Source organism: Sorex fumeus, unplaced genomic scaffold (genome assembly GCF_029834395.1).
Source record: "Sorex fumeus unplaced genomic scaffold, SorFum_2.1 ptg000025l, whole genome shotgun sequence".
Taxonomy (NCBI): domain Eukaryota; kingdom Metazoa; phylum Chordata; class Mammalia; order Eulipotyphla; family Soricidae; genus Sorex; species Sorex fumeus.
In genome coordinates this window covers 624778-647091 of record NW_026606082.1, presented here as the reverse complement: position 1 = coordinate 647091, position 22314 = coordinate 624778, and the positions used below count along the sequence as shown (strand labels likewise).

At 57.6% G+C, this 22314-nt stretch overlaps 1 protein-coding gene across 2 annotated transcripts in view; it reads right to left on the bottom strand.

The window, feature by feature from the left end:
* Positions 1-4795: 4795 nt before the first annotated feature.
* Positions 4796-22314, bottom strand: part of WSCD2 (WSC domain containing 2) — a 43645-nt gene continuing 26126 nt past the window's right edge. For both annotated transcript variants that reach the window (XM_056114462.1, XM_056114461.1), the window contains 5 exons: positions 19951-20072; positions 16922-17096; positions 13111-13275; positions 10073-10273; positions 4796-5190 (listed from right to left, as the gene is read on the bottom strand). In XM_056114462.1, the coding sequence (XP_055970437.1) occupies positions 4838-5190; positions 10073-10273; positions 13111-13275; positions 16922-17096; positions 19951-20072 (1016 nt within the window). In that variant the 3' untranslated portion in view covers positions 4796-4837. The remainder of the gene's footprint in view (positions 5191-10072; positions 10274-13110; positions 13276-16921; positions 17097-19950; positions 20073-22314) is intronic.

Sequence of the window (22314 nt, the reverse complement as noted above, 5' to 3'; positions counted from 1 at the left end):
AAAACGGAACATATTTTCTGTTTTCCCACGGGGGAAAGTGCCAAATCACTGGCTTAGCTCTCTCTCCCTTTCCCGCCCTGCATTCTCTCCCAGCGTCTCTTTCTCTGCCCTGCCCTGGTTGTCTGTCTGGCCTGGCTTCCAGACAGGGTTCTGGGATTTTTTTCGGGTCCCGATCCAAGGCCGGCAGTAGTCAGACCCCAATCCATTACCCCGCAGAGAGTCTCTGGGCCCTCAGCATCACCGTCTACAGGGAAATGACATGAGAGGCTCCTGTTTCTGTCTCCACATTCTCTCCCTCGATGTCACCCAACTAGGTGGAACTTTGGGGAACGGGAGCAGAGTCAGTTTTCCATCTGCTCTCCCACCCTCCCAGCCTCTCTGCACCCCCAAACTCTACCTTCAGCGAAGACCTACCCAGGCAGAGACCCCCTCGGGCCCCCTCTTGGCTTTCTCTGCCATCCCACAATTCTCCTCCCCCTGCCCATGCCATTCCTGCACCTCTCCCTGACCTCACCTCCTCATACTTTTGAGTGTCACCCCCAGTGCACTGAGTGGCTCTGTGTCCACTGGCCCCTTCATGGTCCCCCTGCTCCTGTCTCTGGGCCGGCTGTCCCTTCCCCCCTACACTTAGAGTAATAGCTAAGGGACTGGCCCATGGAGCAGATTCCGTTGCTAAGGAAACCACTTCCTTGGTTACCAGCCTGGGTAGCATTTGTTTTCCAGCGCCTGGATCCTGCAGTCACCCCCCCCCCCCCACACACACACACACTTTCCAGGAAGATGGGGAGGAGGGGGCCGTGGAGGGGACAAAGAGGGAGAGGGAGCAAGAACCGGGGAGGTGTTGGCACCAACAGAAGCCAAGGTCAAGAACAACACAGACAAAATGAGGAAAAAGAGAGAGAGAGAGAGAGAGAGAGAGAGAGAGAGAGAGAGAGAGAGAGAGAGAAGAAAGAAAAGAGACGAGGTTTAATGAGCAGCTGAAGAAAGTAACAACAGAGGCGGGAAGCGCGAGGCTCACCCCATCAGAGAGGAGGAAGGGAAGAAAAGCAGAGCCAGAGAGAAGGTGGGGGCAGGGAGCAGTCTCTGGAGAGGGGCAGTCCCACTGCTGGGCGGTCCCCCAGCAGCCCCTGCCCCCTCACGTGCAGAGAACGGGTCTGCAGCAGGTCCCGGGTCGCTGTAGACATTGGGGGTGCAGGCCCAGCCCAGGGCTGCCGGATGCGGCTCTCAGGTCCCTGGGGCCACAGCAGGATGGGGTGGTCCCTGTGGTGGGGACCCTGGGGAGGATGTTGTGCTCTTGGGAGCAGAGGACAGCGGCCAGTCCAGCTCTGCTGCCCACCTCTGAGACTCCCGTCTGTGACTGCAACGCCCCCCCCACAGATATTGGGGTTCCAAAGGACCTTGTGGAGGTGACTCCAGTCCTTTGCCTTCCCTGCCCCACCATCCAGCTTCCAAAAATCTTTCTGACCAGCTACAAGCCCCAACTTAGGACTTGGTGACATCACAACTCTTCTATTTTTTTTAGGGGGGGTGTCACACCTGGTGATGCAGAGGTTACTCTCGGCTCTGCACTCAGGAATTACTCCTGGCGGTGCTCGGGAACCACATGGGATGCTGGGAATCGAACCCGGGTTGGCTGCGTGCAGGGCCAATGCCCTCTCCGCTGTGCTATCACTCCAGTCCCAACATTTCAACTCTTGAGGGACTGTTGTTTGGGGGGGAGGGGTGGGTCTCTTTGTTTCTTTTTAAATCCTTGGAAGTTAGAGCTGTTCCTGGCACAGACCAGACACTCGGTGCACAGGTGTTGAATGAATGAATGAATGAATGCTTTGCTTCCTTTGGGGTCTTATGTTGTGATACCAAGAGTTGAGGTATCAAGACTGAGATCTCAAGATTGGACTCACAGTGGTAGCTGGGGCTGATAAAAAGACCAGGGAGGAGGTTGCTAGGACATCAGTGTCAGCCCCTTCGCTGCCCTGAGGGGCTGAAGCATCCCACCCACCCCAGGGAGGGTCTTGTGGGGTGAGGATCCCCGAGTCTGTGAGACCCCAGGAGGAGCCCCCTTGCTGAGGAGCTGGTATGGGTTCTGACTTAGAGGTGATGGGAAATGGGCCTGTTGGTTCAGGCTCAGCCTGAGCCCAGGGTCGAGGCGGGCCTGATCAGGAGTGGGCTGGGTGGTCCAAACGGGGCTCGGAACCACACTGCTCTCGGCCTGCTCAGGGCCACACTGTCCGTGGGTGTCGTGGGGGGCTTTGGGCCTGGCGCAGACTCAGTGGGCAGCGGGCATCAGAGGTGTGGCTGGGAGCAGGGCTGTGGGATGGCTCAGGTTCCAGGTCAGGTTCAGCCTGGGACCGGGATGGGAGTTTCTCTGTGACCCAGCGGGGAGATGCTGGCCTTGGAGCTCAGCCTGGGACCAAGGCCTGGCTTGAGACTGGGGTCAGAGGTTAGCTCAGGGCCCGCTGGTCATCTCAGAAGAACCTGGAGCGCCAACAGGAGTCTCCAGGTGAGACAAACCCCACGAGTCTCCTGTCATCCCAGCAGTTCCTTCCCTCCTCCGGAGCTTCAGGCAGCCAAGACAGGGTAGAAAAAGCAACTCCTGAGCTCCCCTCTCCCTCCAAGGGGGGACACGAGGCTCCCCCCAGGCCACTGCAGGTCTGGACACTGATGCACCTCGGGGGCTGCTCACTTCACCCCTCAGCCTTTCACCGACGCCTCTCCAGTACACAGCACCCACACTCAGAGACCCCCCACACTCGCAAATACCATGAGACGCTCCCACCCTCAGGAACCCTTCACCAACCATGCCAGGACATATCCATCCTTCTAGAATCTTCTTAGCCTCCCCCCCCACCCCCGCCCAACCCATGGTCACCAAAGGCAAAATGTACATGGTTGTCAGCCCTCCACTGTCATCAGGGGCCGTGGCCACACGACTCGCCTCCATGCAGGTGTGACCTTGCTGCACCCGGGAACCCCCATCCCCGACAGAGATGGGACCATCGTGGCTTCCCCCTGGGGCCTGTGCTCTAGTGGCACAGAGGAACTGCACACACGGATCCTGGCCGTCATGACCATTACAGGTATGAGAACAATTGTGTGCCTTAGGACATTCTCTGCCTACGTCCCCTCTCTGTCATATCCAGGTCCTAAACCGAGGCTCAACCACGCAGAAAAGCACCAACTGTCTGGACCCGCCCAACACAACACTCTGCCACAGGGTTAAATTATCAACAAAACTTGCTTTTAATGACGGTGTTGACCTGAGGAGTCTTCAGAGAGAGACAGACGGGACTGTGGTCTGAAGTGACCGCAGACGAGAATGGGCCCGGGTGTTGGGCCGAGTCTCCCGGAGAGAGGGACCTCCCAGGGGGAGGGGAGGCCAGAACCTCTCCTGGGGAGAGAGAAGCCTAGAAAGTCGCCTGGGTGGCGGGGGTGGGACACGGTACAAAATACATTCAGAGCCCCCCAGCCCTGGCTCTGGAGTGGCCCCTTGCCTACAGCGAAGGGGGTCCCGGAAGGGAAGCCTCGAGCCCCACCCCTGGGTCTTCCTCTTTGCATGGCGGGTTCCCGGGGGTGGGAATGAATTAGTCGTATTCCTCTTAAAAAAATATATCTCTTTGCACGCGCCTTCTCCAGTCTCTTGGCTGTTTGGGAGGGAGCCTTCCCGCACCACACGGCTCCAGCGGGACTGGGGGGAGGGCAGCTCCAGACAGGAGGCAAAGGGCTGGGACCTATGGCTTTTGCGTCGATGTGGTGGGGAGCAGGTGTGTGGGGGCTGGGGGCTGGAAAAGCAACACAGGTGGGGGGAGCGAGGAGCCCCAGGTGGGCGCCTTCTGAGAGAGATGGTCAGGGCTCTGGTCCTTGGGAATCCTTTGGTCTGATGTCTGGGCTGGAGCACAGGGCGTGTGTGGACATGAAGGGTCCCCCCTCCCCTGTCTGATGGCCAGGAGAGGTGAATGCTGCAGTGGTGGGCTCGACAGGGGGTGGGAGCTCATAGTGTGGTGCCCTGGATGCCCTCCCACACCAGGAGCACAGAGGGACCGCGGAGAGGAGCCCGAGAAGGGTTGTGTCAGATCCGAGTACCGAATCTGCCATGTGCCACAGTGCCACGGAGGCTCTCGCTCTTGCTAAGATGCTGCAGGCCTCAGAGTGGGGGGTAAACTGAGGCCCTTGAGGGTGGAGTACAGGGCCCCAAGGCCACAGGCCCCAGTCTGGCAGAATCCTGGTCCAAGAGTGGACGAGGCCAGCAGAGTTTCTTCTCAGGAGCAGCATGGCCTGGGGTTGGGTTCCAACACGGAAGACCCCACGTGAGCACCACTGCCTCCCGCCGCCCAGAACGTCCCAAACCCGGGGCCACAGGGAAGCATCCCTGGAACCTCTCCTCAGACTGAAGGTGGCCGGGGTCCCCCTGGGTGCCAGCACTTTAGGGCGGGAAGGAGAAAGGGAGGCCTTAAAAGCTCAGCCGTGGGGCAGGGGTCCAGGACCACTTCTTAAAGCAAGTTTCTTCAGCTCTCCCCGCCCAGGGGAGGACACTCAGCATGACTCGGGGACCCCCTTTCACAAGTCAGAGTGGCGTGGACAGGGCCCCTAAAAGACAGAATGGTGTCCATGCAGCTGCAGCTCCCTGGCGCCCTTTCCCAGCTCCAGGGGCACGTGGGGACGGGGCTGGGGGTGAGCGTCTGGACAGTCTCTTCCCACGAGTCTCCACTGTCATGCAGGAAACTCAGGGGAGGCAAAAACAGCCCAGGGGGTGGCCTCTGCACCCGAGAGAGGAAAGATCGGGGGGCTTGGTGGGGGTGGCCTGCTCGGCGAGGACTCTGGCCACCCCCCGTCGGACGCATCATCTGGGGTAGTAGTTGTCGGGGACCCCCGTGAGGTTCCTCCCCCGGAGCGCGGCGTCTACCATCTTGATGTAGGCAGAGATGGCCTTCTGCATGTCGGCGGTGTAGGGGTCATACTCCAGCTTCCGCAGCCCCGAGCGCTTGAAATTGCCGTCCTTCTGGCTCTCCACGCAGAGCAGCCGGTCCTCCCGGACAGCCACGCCCAGCAGGCTGACCATGCGGCCCAGCTGGACAAACAGGTCCTGCTTCAGGTCCTCGAAGTGAACCACCAGCACCTTCTTGCCAAACCGGAGCCAGTCCAGCGTGTGGGTGGCCCACCATGGGGCATAGTTCCGCACGAACTCTGGCCACTCTGCAGACACAGGGACAGGGGCTGTGTGAGCTACGTGGGCCCAGCGGCCACCCACCGGTCAGTGGCCAGGGCAGTGGATGTCATCATTTACCATCATGACAGCCTTGAAGTCATTGGGCTTTCTGGGTCCCTCCCACCATGGCCCCTGTCTGCTCAGGGTCCAACCAGGCCAGGACCTCTGGAACCCACATGGGGTGCAGTCACGTGCTCTATCTCTGGAGCTCTCGCCTTGACCACTCTGGTCCTTCCCTGGGGGTGGGGTTAACTCTAACATTTCTGAGGAGGCACAGCCTTATAGCCTGTTACTGTGTTGTGTGATGTTTTCTGCTGTTGTTGTACCGGTATGTAACACTGTCCTCCCATTGTTCATCGATTTGCTCAAGCGGGCCTGGTAACATCTCCATTTTGAGACTTGTTACTGTGTTTGGAATATCGAATACACCATGGGGAGCTTGCCAGGCTTTGGTGTGAGGGCGAGATACTCTCGGTAGCTTGCCAGGCTCTCCAAGAGGGGTGGAGGAATCGAACCCGGCTTGGACGGGCTGACTGCGTGCAAGGCAAACGCCCTACCACTGTGCTATACAATAAAAAAAATATATAATAGGGGCCAGACAGATAGTACAGCAGGTAAGGAGCTTGCCGCGCACATGGTTGATAAGAGTTCAATCCCCGGCACCCTGTATGATCCCCTGAGCACCACCAGGAGTGATCCCTGAGCACAGAGCCAGGAGTAAGCCCTGAGTTCAGCTGAGTGTGGTCCCAAAACCAAATATATAGTTATATATAGTTATTGACTCCACGTGTCCCTCCCCATGAAGAGGCACCTCCTCCTCATCCCCCTTAAGAGAAGAGAAACAGGAGCCTCCAGGGAGGGCAAGGCATTTGCTCAAGGCCACACAGCTAATGATTGGCAGAGCAGGGATCTGAGGTCAATCAGTCTGGCTTGAAGTCTGGGCTTTTAACCACGGGGCTACCCTGTGCGGCCATAGTTATTCTGTGTAGTAGCCATCATCCTGGGTGATGAAGGGCTCTCTGGGTGGGAGGATGAGGAAGTGGAGGGAACAACAGGTGGGGATGCAGATGGGTGTCTGTGGGCAGCGACTCTTAACACACACTGGCTGTAGGCACTGCTGTGAGGATTTTGTTCTCAGGCTGCTTGGTAAATATTTATGGCAGTGACTTTGCATTTTTTAACCTTAAAGCAGATTATTTACAATATATCTGTCTAATTGGACCCATACTGTTATAATGGATTAAAAGCAGCTGTATCTGAGTGATTAGGGGGAAAATGCAGCTTTTATAAAGTCTAAGCTTTGTTTCTGCTTCTTTTTTTTTTGGTAAGTTCCCTACTCCTGAGTCACCCCCACAACATCCCTGGTGGTTTGGATGATTGTCCCCCCAGGTCTTGAGGAGGGAGATGGTGTTCGGTTGCCCAGTAACACACAGACCCCGACTTTAGGGTGATCCTCAATCAGTTGCTGGAGGAAAACTTCAGGGGGGTGGGTGGGGGGGGTCTGTGTCTGCCCATGGCAGCCTCAGACACAGTAATGAGGATGGATTCTGCCAGAAACATTCTCACACATATACATGCACTCTGCATGCACAACTGCACACACACACTCTGGCATGCACACACACATGCACTCCACATGCATACACACATACACTCACTCTGGCACGCACACATACCTACACACACTCCACATGCACACACACATGCACTCTGCACAAAAAACTGCACACACACTCCACATACACACACAGACATGCACTCTGCACACAGGACTGTGCACACAGGCACTACACATGAACATACATACATGTACTCTGCATGCACACATGCACACACATACATCATACACGCACACATGCATACATGCACTCTGCACGCACACATGCACGCAAATACACACAGTCTGGGATGCACACATGCACGCACACGGGCTCACTGACCGCTGCTCCCCTATCTTCCTGCCACAGAAGGTCCCTGGCCTGATTAATAGCTGAACTGCACTTAATTCCCTGGAGAATCATTAAACACGGTCTCTGTTTCATTAAACAGAACTGGGACAACTCACCTTGCGCAATCATTTCACATAAAACTTTGCTTTGGACCCACTCCAGGGAGACTCTAAAATTAATGTTCTGGAACCCGAAGAGTGTGCGTGTGATTGTGTGAGTGTGGTTGTGTGTATGTGTGTGTGTGTGTGTGTGTGTGTGTGTGTGTGATTGTGTGTGGGCAGGACATTCCGGGCCAAGGGTGTGCTACAGCTACAATCCTTGGAGCTTCTGGGGGAATCTCATTAAAATGCACGTTTGATCCAGTGACCTCAGGTGGGCCTGAGAGGTGCTTCCCTACAGCCACCCAGAGCCGTGGGGGTTAAAAGCAGGCCAGAGGCAGCCCTATCCTAGCACTTCCTTTTGGTGGGCCTGGGGGTGGGAGTGAGCCTGGGGGTTGCCTTTAGGAATCCCAACGGGATTCTGTTTCTGTACACACAGGAGGATGCTGATGCCCAGGAAAGGAAACAGGGTGGGGAGTGGGCTCTTTGGGGGGGCTGGGCAAGAGCACTGGAACCTGCCAAGCCTGGGAGGAGCTGCTGGACAGCCCCCCACACCCCCACCTCCATCAAAGCAAGCCCTAGACCCCCGATAGGAGAGGCGTGCCCCCTTCTTCCACCCCCTGCAATCCTCTGGCTCAGGCTGCCTGGACGCCACCTCCCCTCCGGGTCGGTTTCTGGGGTTGTGAGTAAGGACCAAGAGACACGAGGGGCCCCTGGAATGAGTATGAACCTGAGGCAAGGGGCTACGGCAGAGATCTGCACATGCCTCAGGGTCTCCCCACAAGGTAAGAGCAAGCCTGGGTTGGGGCTCAGGGGGCCCTGCCCGCCTTCCTTCCTGGGTGGTGTTCCCCACTGCAATGGTCTGGCCCCATGCTTCCATTCAGAGGAGGCTGGCAGGAGACCCGGAGCGCCAAGTCCTGTCCCTGCCTGAATCTCCCTCCCCCGGGGGACAACGGGGTGCCCAGGAGGTGGAGTGCTAGAGTTCAGTCCCACCACCACACACTTCATCACCCTGGCAGATGCCTGCCTCTCTCTGGGGCTCAGTTTCCCCACTTAGTGCTGCCTGCTGGGGGACCTGCTGTGCTGATGTCTGACCATGTCCTGGGCACGGTGGTCCCCCAACCCCCACACCCTTGGGGTTCCGAGATGCAAGCAGGACTCAGGACCCCGGAGCTGAGTGACCTCCTGGTCCTTTCACACGGCAATCATCGCTTCCTGGCACGGGCACCCACAGATCCGGCCCAGGGTTCACCTCTGACTCTGCAAATATTGGCTGCAGCTCTCTTGGCCACGAGGGAGCAAAAGTCACCACGTGTCTGAGCCCTCACCCCCACAGGGAGAGAGGGAGACGGGCGGGCGGAGGGGCAGAGTGTGCCTGAATGCACTAGAACCCCCCCCCCCCAATGAGGCCAGCCCTGGGGGCTGATCAATGATGTCGATCTGGAGGGTGTGGCCAGCAGCGGGCAGCTGATGAGTTAGTGACCCACTTAGTATATCCAGTCCCGGGAGGGCAGGACAGAGGGGGCGGGTGGAGGTGGGAGACGAGAATGGGCCCGGGTGTTGGGCCGAGTCTCCCCAAGGGCTCTGAGGCTCAGAGGACCCCACCGTGCCCCTCAGGACCTGGAAGTCCCCAGGCTTGGCTGGGCTCGGCTGCACCAAGCACAGAATCCCCGGCTCTCTCTCGAGCCCTACCGGGTAGATTTGTTTATTTTTCATCTTTTGGTTTTTGGGCCACACCTGGTGGTGTTTGGGGCTGACTCCTGGCTCTGTGCCCATGGATCACCCCTGGTGGGGGGTAGGGGGGCACGTGGGGTGCTGGGGATGGAACCCAGCTCGGCCGTCTACAAGGCAAGCAGCCTCCACTCCGGACTAGCACTCGGGTCCTTGCTGAGTGATCTGAGAGGGTTCGATTTCTAGAGATCACCCTTCCCCGCAGTGATGACGACCCCACACTTTACAGATAGGTTCTCCGGATCAAGGGGGTGAAGATGGTTCTTGCGGCAGGGGGAAGAACTGAGATCTGAACCCAAGAAATATCCATGTGGAGTGTGTGTGTGTGTCCTGAACCACACCAGAACCTTGAAGGGGTGTGTGTGTGTGTGTGTGTGTGTGTGTGTGTATTTCTGTGTGTAGGCCTGTGTGTGCTTGTGTGTCTGTGACCATGTGATTATACGTGTAGGTGTCCGTGTATATATGTGTGTATGTCTGTGCATTAGTGTGACTGTGTCTGTGCATGTGTTTCCGTGTGCTTCTGTGTATGTGTCTATCTGTGTATCTCTGGGGGTCTGTGTTTCTGTCTGTGTTGATATGTGTGTGGGTGACTATGTGTGGGCATGTCTCTCTGTGTATGTGTGCCTCTGTTTGTGTGTATCTGTGTGTTTTGTGTCTCTGTGTGTCTGTGTGTTTTTGTGTGTGTGTGATTGTGTCTGTGCAGGCATGAGTCTATGCCTGTGCTTTCGTGTATGTGTCTGTGTGTCTCTGTGTATATGTGTCTTTTTAATGTGTGTGTCTGTATGTGTGTGTGTGTGTCTCTCTTCGTGTGGACATGTTTCTCTCGATGTGTCTTTATGAGTCTTGGGTCGCTGTGTATGTGTGTTTCTGTTTGTCTCTGTATCTGTGTGTGTGTCTCGGGTCGCTGTGTGTGTATGCGTGTTTCTGTGTGCACCTCTGTACCTGTGTGTGTGTTTATAGCACAGCCCTATTCGGCAGACAGCTAACCCTGGAGCCTCACCCCATGCCCTTCCTGTGCCCCCAGCTCTCCTCGAAGGGGCACCCCTGGCTCTGCAGCCCCCGGCCCCCAGGCCCGGCCCTCCCCGCCATACCTTTGCCCTTCCAGTGTGCGTGGGCCGCGAAGCCGATGTGGCCGCCGTACTTGCGGTTGAACTCGGCCATGAGCGCCTTGTAGGGGTTCCGGATGAGCAGGATGGCGGCGTCGAAGGCCTCGATCTCTTTCTGGCCGCTCTCATGTGTCTTGATGCAGATGGTCCTCCCGCTGCGCCAGTGGTCCCGCTCACCTTTGAATCCTGCCCCCAGCACGGGAGGGGGTGAGAACACAGCTGGTGAGGCCAGGCCGCCAAGAGGTTCCCTCCCCCGTCCCACTGAGGGTACCCCAGGTGTCCACACACCTACCAGCCTTCTCTCACTTGTTCCCTGAGGCCATGTTTCATGAGCACCTACTATGTGGCCGACACAATAATTTCCCCAAAGTGTCTGAGTCTTCTTAGTTTTGTGAATCTGCTTTATGTAGGATGGTACGTGGCAACCAGGTCAGTGGTCATGTGTGGGTGCCTGGAGGGGCTGCTGGAAGGTCTGAGGGTGGCAGCTACACTCCCCCACCCAGATGGGGAGAGAGGTGGGTGTCTGCCAGTGTCCCGGCTGGCCCTGTTCCCGCTTGCTCCTCTGCCTCCGAGGGAGAAGGACGTGCCTGGGGTGGGGGCTGGTGGTGAGGGGCGCCGGGGAGAGACCAGGGTCCGGTTGGCAGTGTGGAGCAGAGTCCAGCCCACTCCCCTGTCCAGTGAAACCCACATGCTCTCCCCGCTGGGCTCCCAGACTCCCTCCGGGAGTCTCATTCGAGAAACCCAGGCAGCCCGTGAACAGAGACCATCAGGCCCAAAGTAAAATGCCCCCGAGATACTCCGCGTCCCTTGATGCTCAGATAACAGCGATAACCAACCGGCAAAATCCCCTAAATTCTATTAGATCTTGCTGCACTGGTGGTTTTTTTTTTTCCCCTGGGGGACGGGGTGGTGGGCTGGAGGGGAGCAGTTTGGGCCACACCCAGGGTACTCAAGGGCTACTCCTTGCTCTGTGCTCAGTCACGACCGCCCGGTGGTGCTCAGGGGACCCTATGCGGTGTTAGGGTTGGAACCAGGGTCATTTGCACGCAAGAGAAGCACCTCAGCCCAGAACCGTCCCCCGGCCCCTTTCCTGTTTATGATCCCGGCGCTGGTTGCCATCAAACGCGACTGTCCTTTTCTTCCCTGGAGTCTGAAATCCTGTTCCAGCTGTGAGCGGCAAAGCAACTCTGGCAGGGGAGAATCAGGCAGACTGTTCTGGGTCTGAACCCTTGCCGGGACCCTCTGATCGAGCCTTTGATTTTCACCGCGACCTTTGATTCCGTGGGGCACACACTACGAGCATCAGTGATCCATGAATGAGCAGGACAACCCGGACGCGTCCCTCCTGCCTGCTCTGATTTGTGCCTGAGGAAGCAGGACCAGAGAGGTACAGTGACCTGCTCAAAGCGACAGAGCCAGGAAACGGTCTTCCGGGCTTCCGTGGCAGGCAGACAGGATGCCCCAGAGCCAAAGACGGCTGCTCCTGTAGACTCAGCCCCCCTCAGAGGCGGCATCCCTGCTCCCTGCACACCCACCGGCACTCCTGCCCCACCCCCGGCTCTCAGGAACGGCATCTCTGGGAGGTGGAATACTGACACTGTGAACTTTGAAACTGGACATGCTTCACGGTCAGTCCTCGCTGGTCCATCGAGTAAGATCTCTGTCGCTCGGGCCAAATTGCTTCTCTTCTCCAGTCTCAGCATTTACACCAGTGGCACCTTATCCGCCCCCCCCCCCACCCCCCCGCCCTGGCCTTGGCACCTTCTCTGCAGGAGACAGAGGCAGACCTGGCTCAGTTCCGGGCACCAAACAGTGGCACAGCCCACAGTCCACAGCCAGGGCTTCTGGGAGCTCTGCAGGTGCCCGCTGGGCCGCCAAATGGGCAAAGCCTCTGTGGGGGGAGGAAACGGACTCGGCGTGGACGAGACCCAGGGAAACAGTAGGATCCCCCTCGACGTCTGCCAAGGGAACCCGATTCCACTTCCGAGCGGAGCACTGCCTTTCAGCCTCACCCCACCAGCAGGCAGACTGTCAGTCACGTAGCACGATGCCGCCAGCTGGACAGAACCGCAGAGCAGCAGAAAGGCCGGGCCAGGGACCGGCTATTGAAAACAACTGATCTTGCTGGTCCGACAGGGTCTCAGTCCCTGCACACAGGAGAGACTCAGCAAACATGTGCAGTGACCTAAGAGAGGGGAAGGTGCCAGGCACATAGTAGGTGCTTAATAAATGTGCCCGATCCAATGAATGCAGGCAGGGACTCGGAATCTCAGGAAATGCGTGCGGGCTCTAAGGGGAGGGAAGGAGCTACTCGGAAGGGGAGTTCCGAGGCCTCCTGGGCGAGCCCTTCCCCTGGCCCAGCCAGCACTCCCAAGGCCCCCTGCCTCCTTACCTTGATCTTTGGGGGGGTGGGGGAAGGCAGTGCTCAGGGCTCACTCCGGCTCTGTGCTCAGGGCTCACTCCCGGCTCTGCACTCAGGGCTCACTCCTGGTTCTGTGCTCAGGGATATCCCCAACTCTGTGCTCAAGGCGCACTCCTGGTTCTGTGCTCAGGGCTCACTCCTGGCTCTGTGCTCAGGGCTCACTCCTGGTTCTGTGCTCAGGGCTCACTCCTGGCTCTGTGCTCAGGGCTCACTCCTGGTTCTGTGCTCAGGGATATCCCCAACTCTGTGCTCAAGGCGCACTCCTGGTTCTGTGCTCAGGGCTCACTCCTGGCTCTGTGCTCAGGGCTCACTCCCGGCTCTGTGCTCAGGGCTCACTTCCGGCTCTGCACTCAGGGCTCACTCCTGGTTCTGTGCTCAGGGATATCCCCAACTCTGTGCTCAAGGCGCACTCCTGGTTCTGTGCTCAGGGCTCACTCCTGGCTCTGTGCTCAGGGCTCACTCCTGGCTCTGCACTCAGGGGTCACTCGTGGCAGGGCTCAGGGGACCATATACAGTCCCAGAGATTCAACCCAGGTTGGCCGTGTGCCAGGCAAGCGCCCTACCGGCTGAGCCGTCTCTCTGTCCCCGTTGTCCCCCTCACCTTTGTTGTAGAGAGAGCCATCGAAGTAGTAGCTGCCCGTGTAGAAGCCAGTGGCCAGCTCGATGAGGTGGCGGGCCCACGTGTTGCCGGCGCCCGGGAAGCTGGCCAGAGCGATGAGCTGTTTGGACTTGGCAGGGAGGAACCGTCGGTCCATGCAGCGATTGTCTGCAAAGGCAGGGCACAGATGGGGCAGGTGGGCACCTGGACGCCCACTGTTCCTCCAATCCCTGCTCCTGAGCCCTTGGGAGGAACCTTGCCAGCCTCTAGTAACCCTATTTTTTTTTGCTTTTTTTGGGGGGGGGTCACACCTGGAGATGCTCAGGGATTACTCCTGGCTTTGTGCTCAGGAATCACTCCTGGCAGTGCTCAGGGGACCATATGGGATGCTGGGAATCGAACCCAGGTCAGCCGTGTGCAAGGCAAATGCCCTACCCGCTGTGCTATTGCTCCAGCCCCTAGTCACCCCATTTATAAAACAGGAACAACTACCCTGTCCCCAAGCCACCCCAGGCTGACCGAAGGGTTCCACCACAGGTGAAAGGGAAGGACCAGCCCTCTCCCCAGCCTCAGTTTCCCCTGGCACAGCAAGCTGCTTTCTCACACCTCCCCCGACCCCTGATGCTTTGCTCTAGATCAGAACACTAAAAAAAGCAAGACAGTGCCGGCTCCAGTTTGGATCATTCCATTTTCTTTTTCCAGGAGCTTTGCTTTTCTTCTTGATAATGAAATGTTGGGAGGAAAGGAAGGAGAATCTGGCCTCTTGATTTCCCTGGAAACAAACTCTCCAAACACTGTCTGGGGGGCTCAAACCCTCTCTGGGAAGACTGATGCTTTTATCACATCAGAGGAAGTTTCTTTAGCTCCTGTATGTCACTTGGGAATCACTGCCTGATGGTGCATAAGCATTACTCCTGGCTCTGTGCTCAGTGGGCCACTCCCGGCAGTGCTTGGAGGACCATGAGGTACCAGGAACCGAGCCTGGGGCTCCCTGTGTTCTGCCTGCACCCGGCACCACAAGCAGAATCTCTCCAACACCTGTTTGGTTCATTTTTGCTTTTGTTTTTGCTTTTTGAGCTACACCCGGCAATGCTCGGGGTTTACTCCTGGCTCTGCACTCAGGAATCACTCCTGGCAGTGCTCGGGGGACCATATGGGATGCCGGGGATTGAATCCTGGTCAGCCGTGTGCAAGGCAAACGCCCTCTCCACTGTGCCATCCCTCCAGCCCCTCCCATTTGGTTCTTAAGCTTCGAAAGTCCACGCAGATGCTGAAGGTGGAATCGTCTGGAGCTCTGGAGCCAGACAGAGCTCTGGGGCCCCGACAGGCTGGCCGGCCTCTTGGCTGTGCCACCCAGCACCCGACTCTTCCCCTCTCCAAGCCTCAGCCCCCACAGCTGCTCATCGGGGCGCAGAAATGACTTAAAAGAGCACGTGGCCAGAGCCGGGAAAGTCTGGGAAGATGCTGCAGATGGGGCTAGAGGCGCGGGGCTCGGTGGCTTCAGTCTGATCCCCCGCTGCCACCGGCCAGTGCTGTGACTTGGCCCAGTGACCAGGCCTCTCCGTGCCAGCTGGAAGTTGGCAGTGGTCACAGCACAGGTGCCACTGGACTCCAGGAGGCTGAGCTTGCCCAGCTGGAAAGGCCCCAGGGCTCAGCAGGCACCTGCGAACGGGAACACTGGGGCCCTGCAGGCTGGAGGTGCTCAGAAGTGGCAGCGCCAAGGGCAGCCTCCGGGCGACTGATTAAACTGAGCATCTCCGCAGCCTCCCTGGCATGTGGGACGGCGAGCCCCAGGGAAGCTCTTGATGGAAAAGGCTCCCACTTGTACCCCATCATAGCCATCCACCTTCCCCAGGGGAAGTTGATCGGTCGGTCTGTGATGTCCCCCCAGGCTGGGGCCACGCAGCTGAGCACAGAGTAACCCACAGGTCCTAGAAACCCACAGAGGCCCACCCAGCCTCACTGGCGTGGGCAGCAAGCCCAGAGCGGGCCTTGGCAGAGCCGAGTGGGGGTCTGGGGCTCATGGACCACCCTGCATTGGACAGAGGGGGGCAGCTTTGCGCAGAGCTGCCACTGATCCTGGCAACACCTTTGAGCGTCAGGAAGGTGCCACCCTCGCCCTGGGCTGGGGGGAGCAGGCTGGGGGCAGCTCCCTTCTCCTGCTGTGCTCGGGCAGTGCCTGGCCTCCCGAGCTGGGACTGAGGGGGTGGGTGAGGCCGAAAGGGTTTTGCTGGTTCTCCAGGTTTGGATGGGGGCGTGAGGTGTTCTCTGGGCTGTGACCAGAGGTTTCTAACAGGGGCTAGGAGTCAGAACGCTGAAAGGAAAGTGCCCTCGTGGGGGACTGGCCAGGCCCCAGCACGTGGGGGCTCCAGTGTCCTGGCTGTGGCGGGCACAGGGCTGGCCTGATCAGAGGGTCATTCTGGGGCTGTGCTCAGTGTGATGAAGCCTGGCAGAGGACACACATCTCGTCGGGTGACATATGGGTAGACACTGGGCTCATCTTTTAGGGGTCTTGTTGGCCCCCTCCCCAATGCCGCCCTGCTCACCCAGAGAGTGTTTTGGTCTAGCTGTGTTATGAATGCTGTGGCCTTGGGCAAGCCCCTCACTCGGAGTCTCCACGTCCTTCCTAGAAAGGGGGCACGGGACTGGCTCCCACCTTAGGGAAGAGATGAGGGCACCGAGGGCGAAGATGCAGAGGAAGGGTTTAACCCTCAGGGGCACAAAGGAAGTTCCGGAGAAATCTTATCATTGAGCCTCTACCTCTATCACTACCATCACCACCATCACTGCCACCATCACCATCACCACCATCACCACCATTACAACCACCATCACCACCATCACTGCCACCATCACCACCATTACCACCACCATGACCATCACCATCACTATCTTCACCATCACCATCACCACCATCACCACCATTACCACCACATTCATCATCACCATCACCACCACCATCACTGTTCCCACCACCATCACCATCATCACTACAACCAGCTCCTCATCACCGACCTCCTCATCACCAACTCCACCATCATACTTCTAACAACCATCGCCACCACCATGACTAACACCACTACCGCCACCATACCACCGCAGTCACCATCACCACCACAGTTTTATCATTGAACATTGGGAGCTGCCGGAGAGAGAATTGGAGAGGGACGGCTGAGGACAGGCACTGACCTGGGGCTGCCGACCCTGCAGATTCTATGACAAAGGAAGAGGAAGTGGAGAGAGGGACAGAGTGGCTTGAAGAAAGAAAGGGGGGGCCAGAATGATAGAACAGCAGAGAGGGCATTTGCCTATCAAGTGGTTGACCCAGGTTTGACCCTTGGCATCCCATCTGGTCCCCTGAGCACTGCTAAGAGTCATTCCTGAGTGTCGAGCCAGGAGTAACCCCTGAGCATCACTGGGTGTGACTCAAAAAGAAAAAACATAAAAATATATAATCATTGAGAGAAAGGAAGGAAGGAAGGAAGGAAGGAAGGAAGGAAGGAAGGAAGGAAGGAAGAAAGGAAGAGAGAACAGGGACTTAGAGGAAAAGGGACAGAATCTCATTGTGAAGGACCCTTGGAGGCTGGTCAATGACTGACAATCCTATTTTACAGCAAGAGGAAGCCAGGCCTAGGGCGGGTGGCAGCTAACCCAGGAGCATGCGGTGGTGTGTGGGGAAGGGCTGGGTGCCCCCCGCTCACCAGGTACCCCCCACGGTGCTGTGAAAAGCGCTGCATGGAGGCCATGGGGAGGCTGGGGGGATGGAGTCACAGAGCCCCCTGCCCCGCCGGTTGCCCGCCTGCCCGGGGCTCACCTTGGACCTGCGTCTGGTAGACGATGAAGTAGCGGGGGGTGCCGCAGCTCTCAAACTCCTCGGCGCTGCACTTCTGGGCGCAGAGCTGCTCGTCCTCTCTGTCGTGCAGCGGGAAGCGCGTGGTGGGGAAGCCACAATGGCAGGCAGTGCCCGCCAGGGCCGCCAGCGGGTACTCCTGGGGGTGGCGAGAGACAGGGAGAGGACAGGCACTGACCTGGGGCTGCCGACCCTGCGGGCAGAGCCCCCATCACCTCCTTCAGCCCCGTCCTGTGTCCCTCTCCTAACCGGAGGTTCCCCCAACTCCATCCATCAGGCCCAGGTGGGCAATTCCTCCCCCTGTGCAGGTACCCTGGGACTCTCTTGTGTCCCCAGCTTTATGGAGGTTTAACGGACAGACAGACAATGGACACCTTCTCAGGGCCTGTACAAACACCTGACGGCCATCACCCGCCCTGGAAGTACCACAATCAGGGATGCACTCAATTACCAGAGTTGATCTTCTCAAGGCACATGGTCACCCAGGCCAGGGCCAGACCCAGGAACTGACCAGAGTGAAAGTGTCAGGGACCAGGAGTGAGACCCCCCGGGTCTGAGTAGGTTCTTTTGGTCAAAGAACAAAGTAGGTTCCAAGTGGCAAAACTTGACAAGAATATGAAGACACAGATGATTGGGGTTGATGGGCTTGGCGGGGGTGGGGGGGGGCAAGGGTTTGGGCTATCCCCGTTGATGCTCAGAGCTTACTCCTGGTCTGCCCTCAAGGATCACTCCCGGTGGTTGGAGGACCCCATGGGGTGCCGGGGATCCAACCAGGGTCAGCTTTGTGCAAGGCAAACATCCACCTCCTTTTAATTCTCTCTGGCCCCAGGGTTGATGCTTTGCTTGTGAATATTATGTGATACTTACGGAAATGATAAAGGACACAGTGTGGAAGGAAACCATCAAGGAACAAAGGCCGATGGCAAAATGTCAGCAATTTGCTCTGCGATGCCAGGGGAGAAACGGCCTTTGTTCTGAAAGGTGGAGCCTGCGTCTAATTTTAAAATAGTGCCTTTAAAAGTAAATAGAAAATAACTCGCGGGGGAGAAGACTCCTGGTACCATCTGCCGCCTGATACGCACAGACAAGGCGGTCACCGCCGCAATCCAACCAACGACTCTCGCCTCCTCGGTCACTCTGTCTGTGGCCTCTCTTGCTCTCTGGTCCTTCGCCACCCACCCATCTCTCTGAAGTCAATGGCCTTCAGAAGCTTTCACTTCAAAGCAACCCTGGCATCGTTCCCCCGCCCCACCCCCAAGCACTACTCAGGGAGCAGACGTCCCAGCCTCTCTGTTCTGCAGACAGATGTGACCGGAAGCAAAAAACCCAGCTCAACTGAAAGTAGACAGCGTGCCGGGGGTGGGGGTGGGTGGGTGAGGGTCCCCCAACTTTCCTGTGAAAGGGCGACTGGTGGAGGGGCGTGAGTAGGGGAAAGACACTTTGGTTTCTCCCTCCTGGAGGGGTGAAAACGATCATGGCGGCGTCTTTCTGTCTGTCCCAGGCCCATGGACCCCCGAGGGTGACCCCTGAGGTCTGACAGTGACAGGAGGCCCACGCTTTAGGGACAGCTGCAGCCGCATTATTGATCCTCTGTGCAACCCCAGGCCCCTGGGGACAGCCACTCCTCACTGCCTCAATTGGCTCTCTCCAACAGCCCCACCCAGTCTGCCCCGGGAACAGCCTTCGAGGAAGTGGGCAGGGTGGGAGCTGGGAGGAGCCGCCCATGGCCATCGGCTCCAGGCCCCAGACCTGGATGCTGCCGGAAGCAGCTGCTTCCGGGAACCCCTAACCAGCCAAGCTCTCTGCTCCGTGGCTCAGGGCCCGTCCACACAGCTGCTGTGGCTCTAACAGTTACTGACGAGGACCGGCAGCGTCTGACGGAAGATGGGAGCAAAGACGCAGGAGCACTTGGGACCCGACTGGGGGCATTTCGTTCTGACCAGGGGCAAGGTGGGCCACACCCGGTGATGCTCAGGGGTCACTCCTGGCTCTGCATTCAGGAGTCACTACTGGCATCCCTCAGGGAACCACACGAGGTGCCGGGGATTGAACCCTGGTCAGCTACATGCATGGCAAGCACCCCACCTACCTTACCATTATTTTTCACTTATTTGAAGGACTCACCATGAGATGCAGTGACAGGCTTACAAACTTCCGTGATTACACTGCAGTCATACAATGAACGAATACCCATTCCCCCACCAGTGCCCATTTTCTACCACCAATGTTCCCAGGGTCCCTCAGCCACCCCCACCCCTTCTCACGCCCCCCACCTCTGTGGCTGGCACATTTCCTCTTACTCTCTCTCTCCTTTTGGGTGTTATGGTTTGCAATACAGGCACTAAGCAGCCATCATGTTTGGTCCATAGTCTACTTTCAGCACGCATCTCCCGTCCCGAACAAGCCCTCCAAAGCATCATTTACGTAGTGGTCTCTTCTCCATCCCAGCTACCTCCTTTACTATCGCTCTGGCCCTGCTTGAGTTTCCTGGACCCCGAGAGTCCTTTGACACTTAAAGGGGAAGGAAAGGGCCGTGGAGTTGCAAGCAAGGTCTTGATGATTTGGGGCTGAGCTTTGGAACTCATGGAGTTGACCGGGCCGCTGACCTCAGCAGTGTCTGCCATCCAGTGCCTCGGCCGAGGAAGGCCCCAAGAGCATCCAGGCCACCTGCTCCCTGGTGCCCTCAGGCCTAAATGTTGCACTGCTAGGACAGGACCCTCCTGCCGCCATGGGCTGGGATGGGCAACCGTGCCAGAGGCATCAGCTGCCCAGGCCTGTTTACATGCTGTCCCCAATGTGAGCATTCAGCATCCCTCCTCGGGAAAAGACCTCCCTGGAGAATGGCCAATACCAAGGTCTACTCAAACTGGCACTGCTGGGAGAGCCCCCCGAGATGTGCTCCCCCATCACAGGTCACAGGAATGCCCCTTCTTCCCGCCAGGCGTGGGGGCCCACACCCCTCCCCAAGCTCCTGAAATGGGCCCCAGGCTCACCTTCTCGGTGCAGAGGTCAACACACTTGTCCACGGACATGTTGAGCATGGCCACGGTCACGGGCAAGGCCAGGGACAGGTTTTCAGGCCTGCGGAAGCAGCCTCGAAAGACGGCGCTTCCGTCTGGAGAGCCAGAGAGGAAACGAACGGGGCGTCAGATGGAGTGGGGGGGAAGCCGAAGGTCTGAGGCGGCCAAAACCCTGCCCGGGGCCACCCCGTTAGCCAAGAGGGAGGCTACTGGGGACCCGACCCCGGCCTGGCCGCCAGCACCCCAGGCCTCTGACACTGCCCCCTCCCCCGCCCCCGCCTTCGTGTCTCCTTTCTGGATCTTGCTTGGTGTCACAGCTCGGGACACGCGTCACACCCTTACCAGAAGGCCGCACATTTGGGGGCAGGCGTGGGTAAGCAAAGGTGTGAGCAGGGAAAACAGAATGCCGGGACCCTCTGGGCTGCATGGGGCAGTCTGAAGGCCCCGCCTGCTCTCTCCCCACTCAAGCAGCCCCATCAGCAACTCAGGGAAACTGTGTCTCACAGGCTCTACGGGGCAAGGAGGGCACTGGGGAGTGGGGAATGATGAGCCAGGGCTGGTCCCCCTCTCAGCCTGGACGGTGTGAACTGCACCCAGAGTGACCTCGCATGAAGGGAAGAGGTCTGGCCCGGGATCTGTACGCTCACCGCAGCCTTATTTACATTTACCTTATTATTATTATTATTATTATTAATTATTATTACTGTATTATTACAGAGGGGCTGGCAACAAAGCCCTGGGTGAGCTGGGAGTAGAATGGGAGCTTGGAGGAGTCTGTGCATCAGGAACAGGGGCGCTGGGTGCTGGGGACAAGGCACCAGGCTTAGGGGCACTTGGACTCTGCCTCTGTCCCGGGTGCCAGCCCTGAACACTGCCCGGTGTGGCTCGGGAGACCCCTGTGCTGTGATCCAGGGTCACAGCTAGCACTGCCAGGTTGTCCCCTGGGTCCGGAGAACTGCTTGGGAAGCTCCCTGCCAAAAAAAAAAATGATGTTCAAGCTTAGTCCAGAGACAAAGGCGAATGCAAGGTACATGCCCACTGAGAACTGAGAACATCAAACTCCACGTGTTGGAAAATGTCAGCTTGGCCAAGAGGATCTCTCAGCACCAATCTTGCAAGCATCGTGGGCAGACGGGGGCCCTGGAGGGCTCTCGGAGAAGCAAGAGCCATGGTTGATCTTGGAGCCGCCTGACAAGGTGTAGGCATAGGAACCCCAGTTTGGACAAAAACTTGTTCTTGGGATTGCCTTAAAGTTCGGGAATTGGGGCGGGAGAGATAGTACGGTGGTTAGGGCACTGGCGGATTGCATGCTGGGTTCAATCCCAGCGTCCCATATGGCCCCTGGGTACCGCCAGGAGTGACTCGTGAGTGCAGAACTAGGAGGAACCTCCGAGGACCACCAGGTGTGACCCAAAATAAAACAAAAGTCTGGAGATTGACAAGTTTTACTGACACAGAGAGATTTCCCTCAAAAGTTTGGGTGCGCCTTGTCCAATTAGTTGAAGCAAGGCCTGAAGTACCCCCAGAAACGAAGGAAATGCCCCCAAACCACGGAGTTACCTCCTGCTTGGATTCCCAGACTATGGTGGGTCCCCTGGGTGTCATTCAGCTTGTCAGTGAGGCAGAAACCAACCCTTCAATAAATCTCCTAATGCACTAGCAATACCTAGAATTACACTAACACGATGATTATATCACTCTTACTCTACGGCAATAATCATAATGATAGACTCATACACATATCCATCTATTCTTCTGGTTCTGTTCGTAGAACTCTGACAGGACAGAATTATGTGGTAATTTTGACTTCTGACTCTTAAACACCGAGGGACCGTGACCTGCCATTGGATGGAAACGAACGTTTTAGGCATAGAATGTGACTCTACTTCCGTTTCCATCTCTTGGTAAGGTTTTTTGAATTCTTTGTATAGCTGCATATGCTTTTCTGTAATAAAGACAAGTTTAACAAATTTAAAGTACGGGTCCCGAGAGATAGCACAGTGGCTAAGCACTTGTCCTGCATGCAGCCGACCTGGACTCAACACTGGCATGGCCGCTGGTTGCTGAGCACTGTCAGGGGTGAGCCTGAGAGCACCCGCAGGCATCTTTGTGTCCTCCCATGCCTCTGATGGCCAGCAAACCTAATGGGGGGATGGGGCTGGGAGAGGGAGGGCGGCAGGTTGGGGCTCTCTCTCTCTGGGTTGCCTGGCAACCATGCAGCAGAAGGGAGGGGTCCCCTGTGACCCTCACCTACCCTGCAGGCCGGGTACTTCTCCACAGCCCCCCAGAGCCAGCACCTGGTTCTGCATCTCCGATTCCTTTGCTGCCTACAAAGCC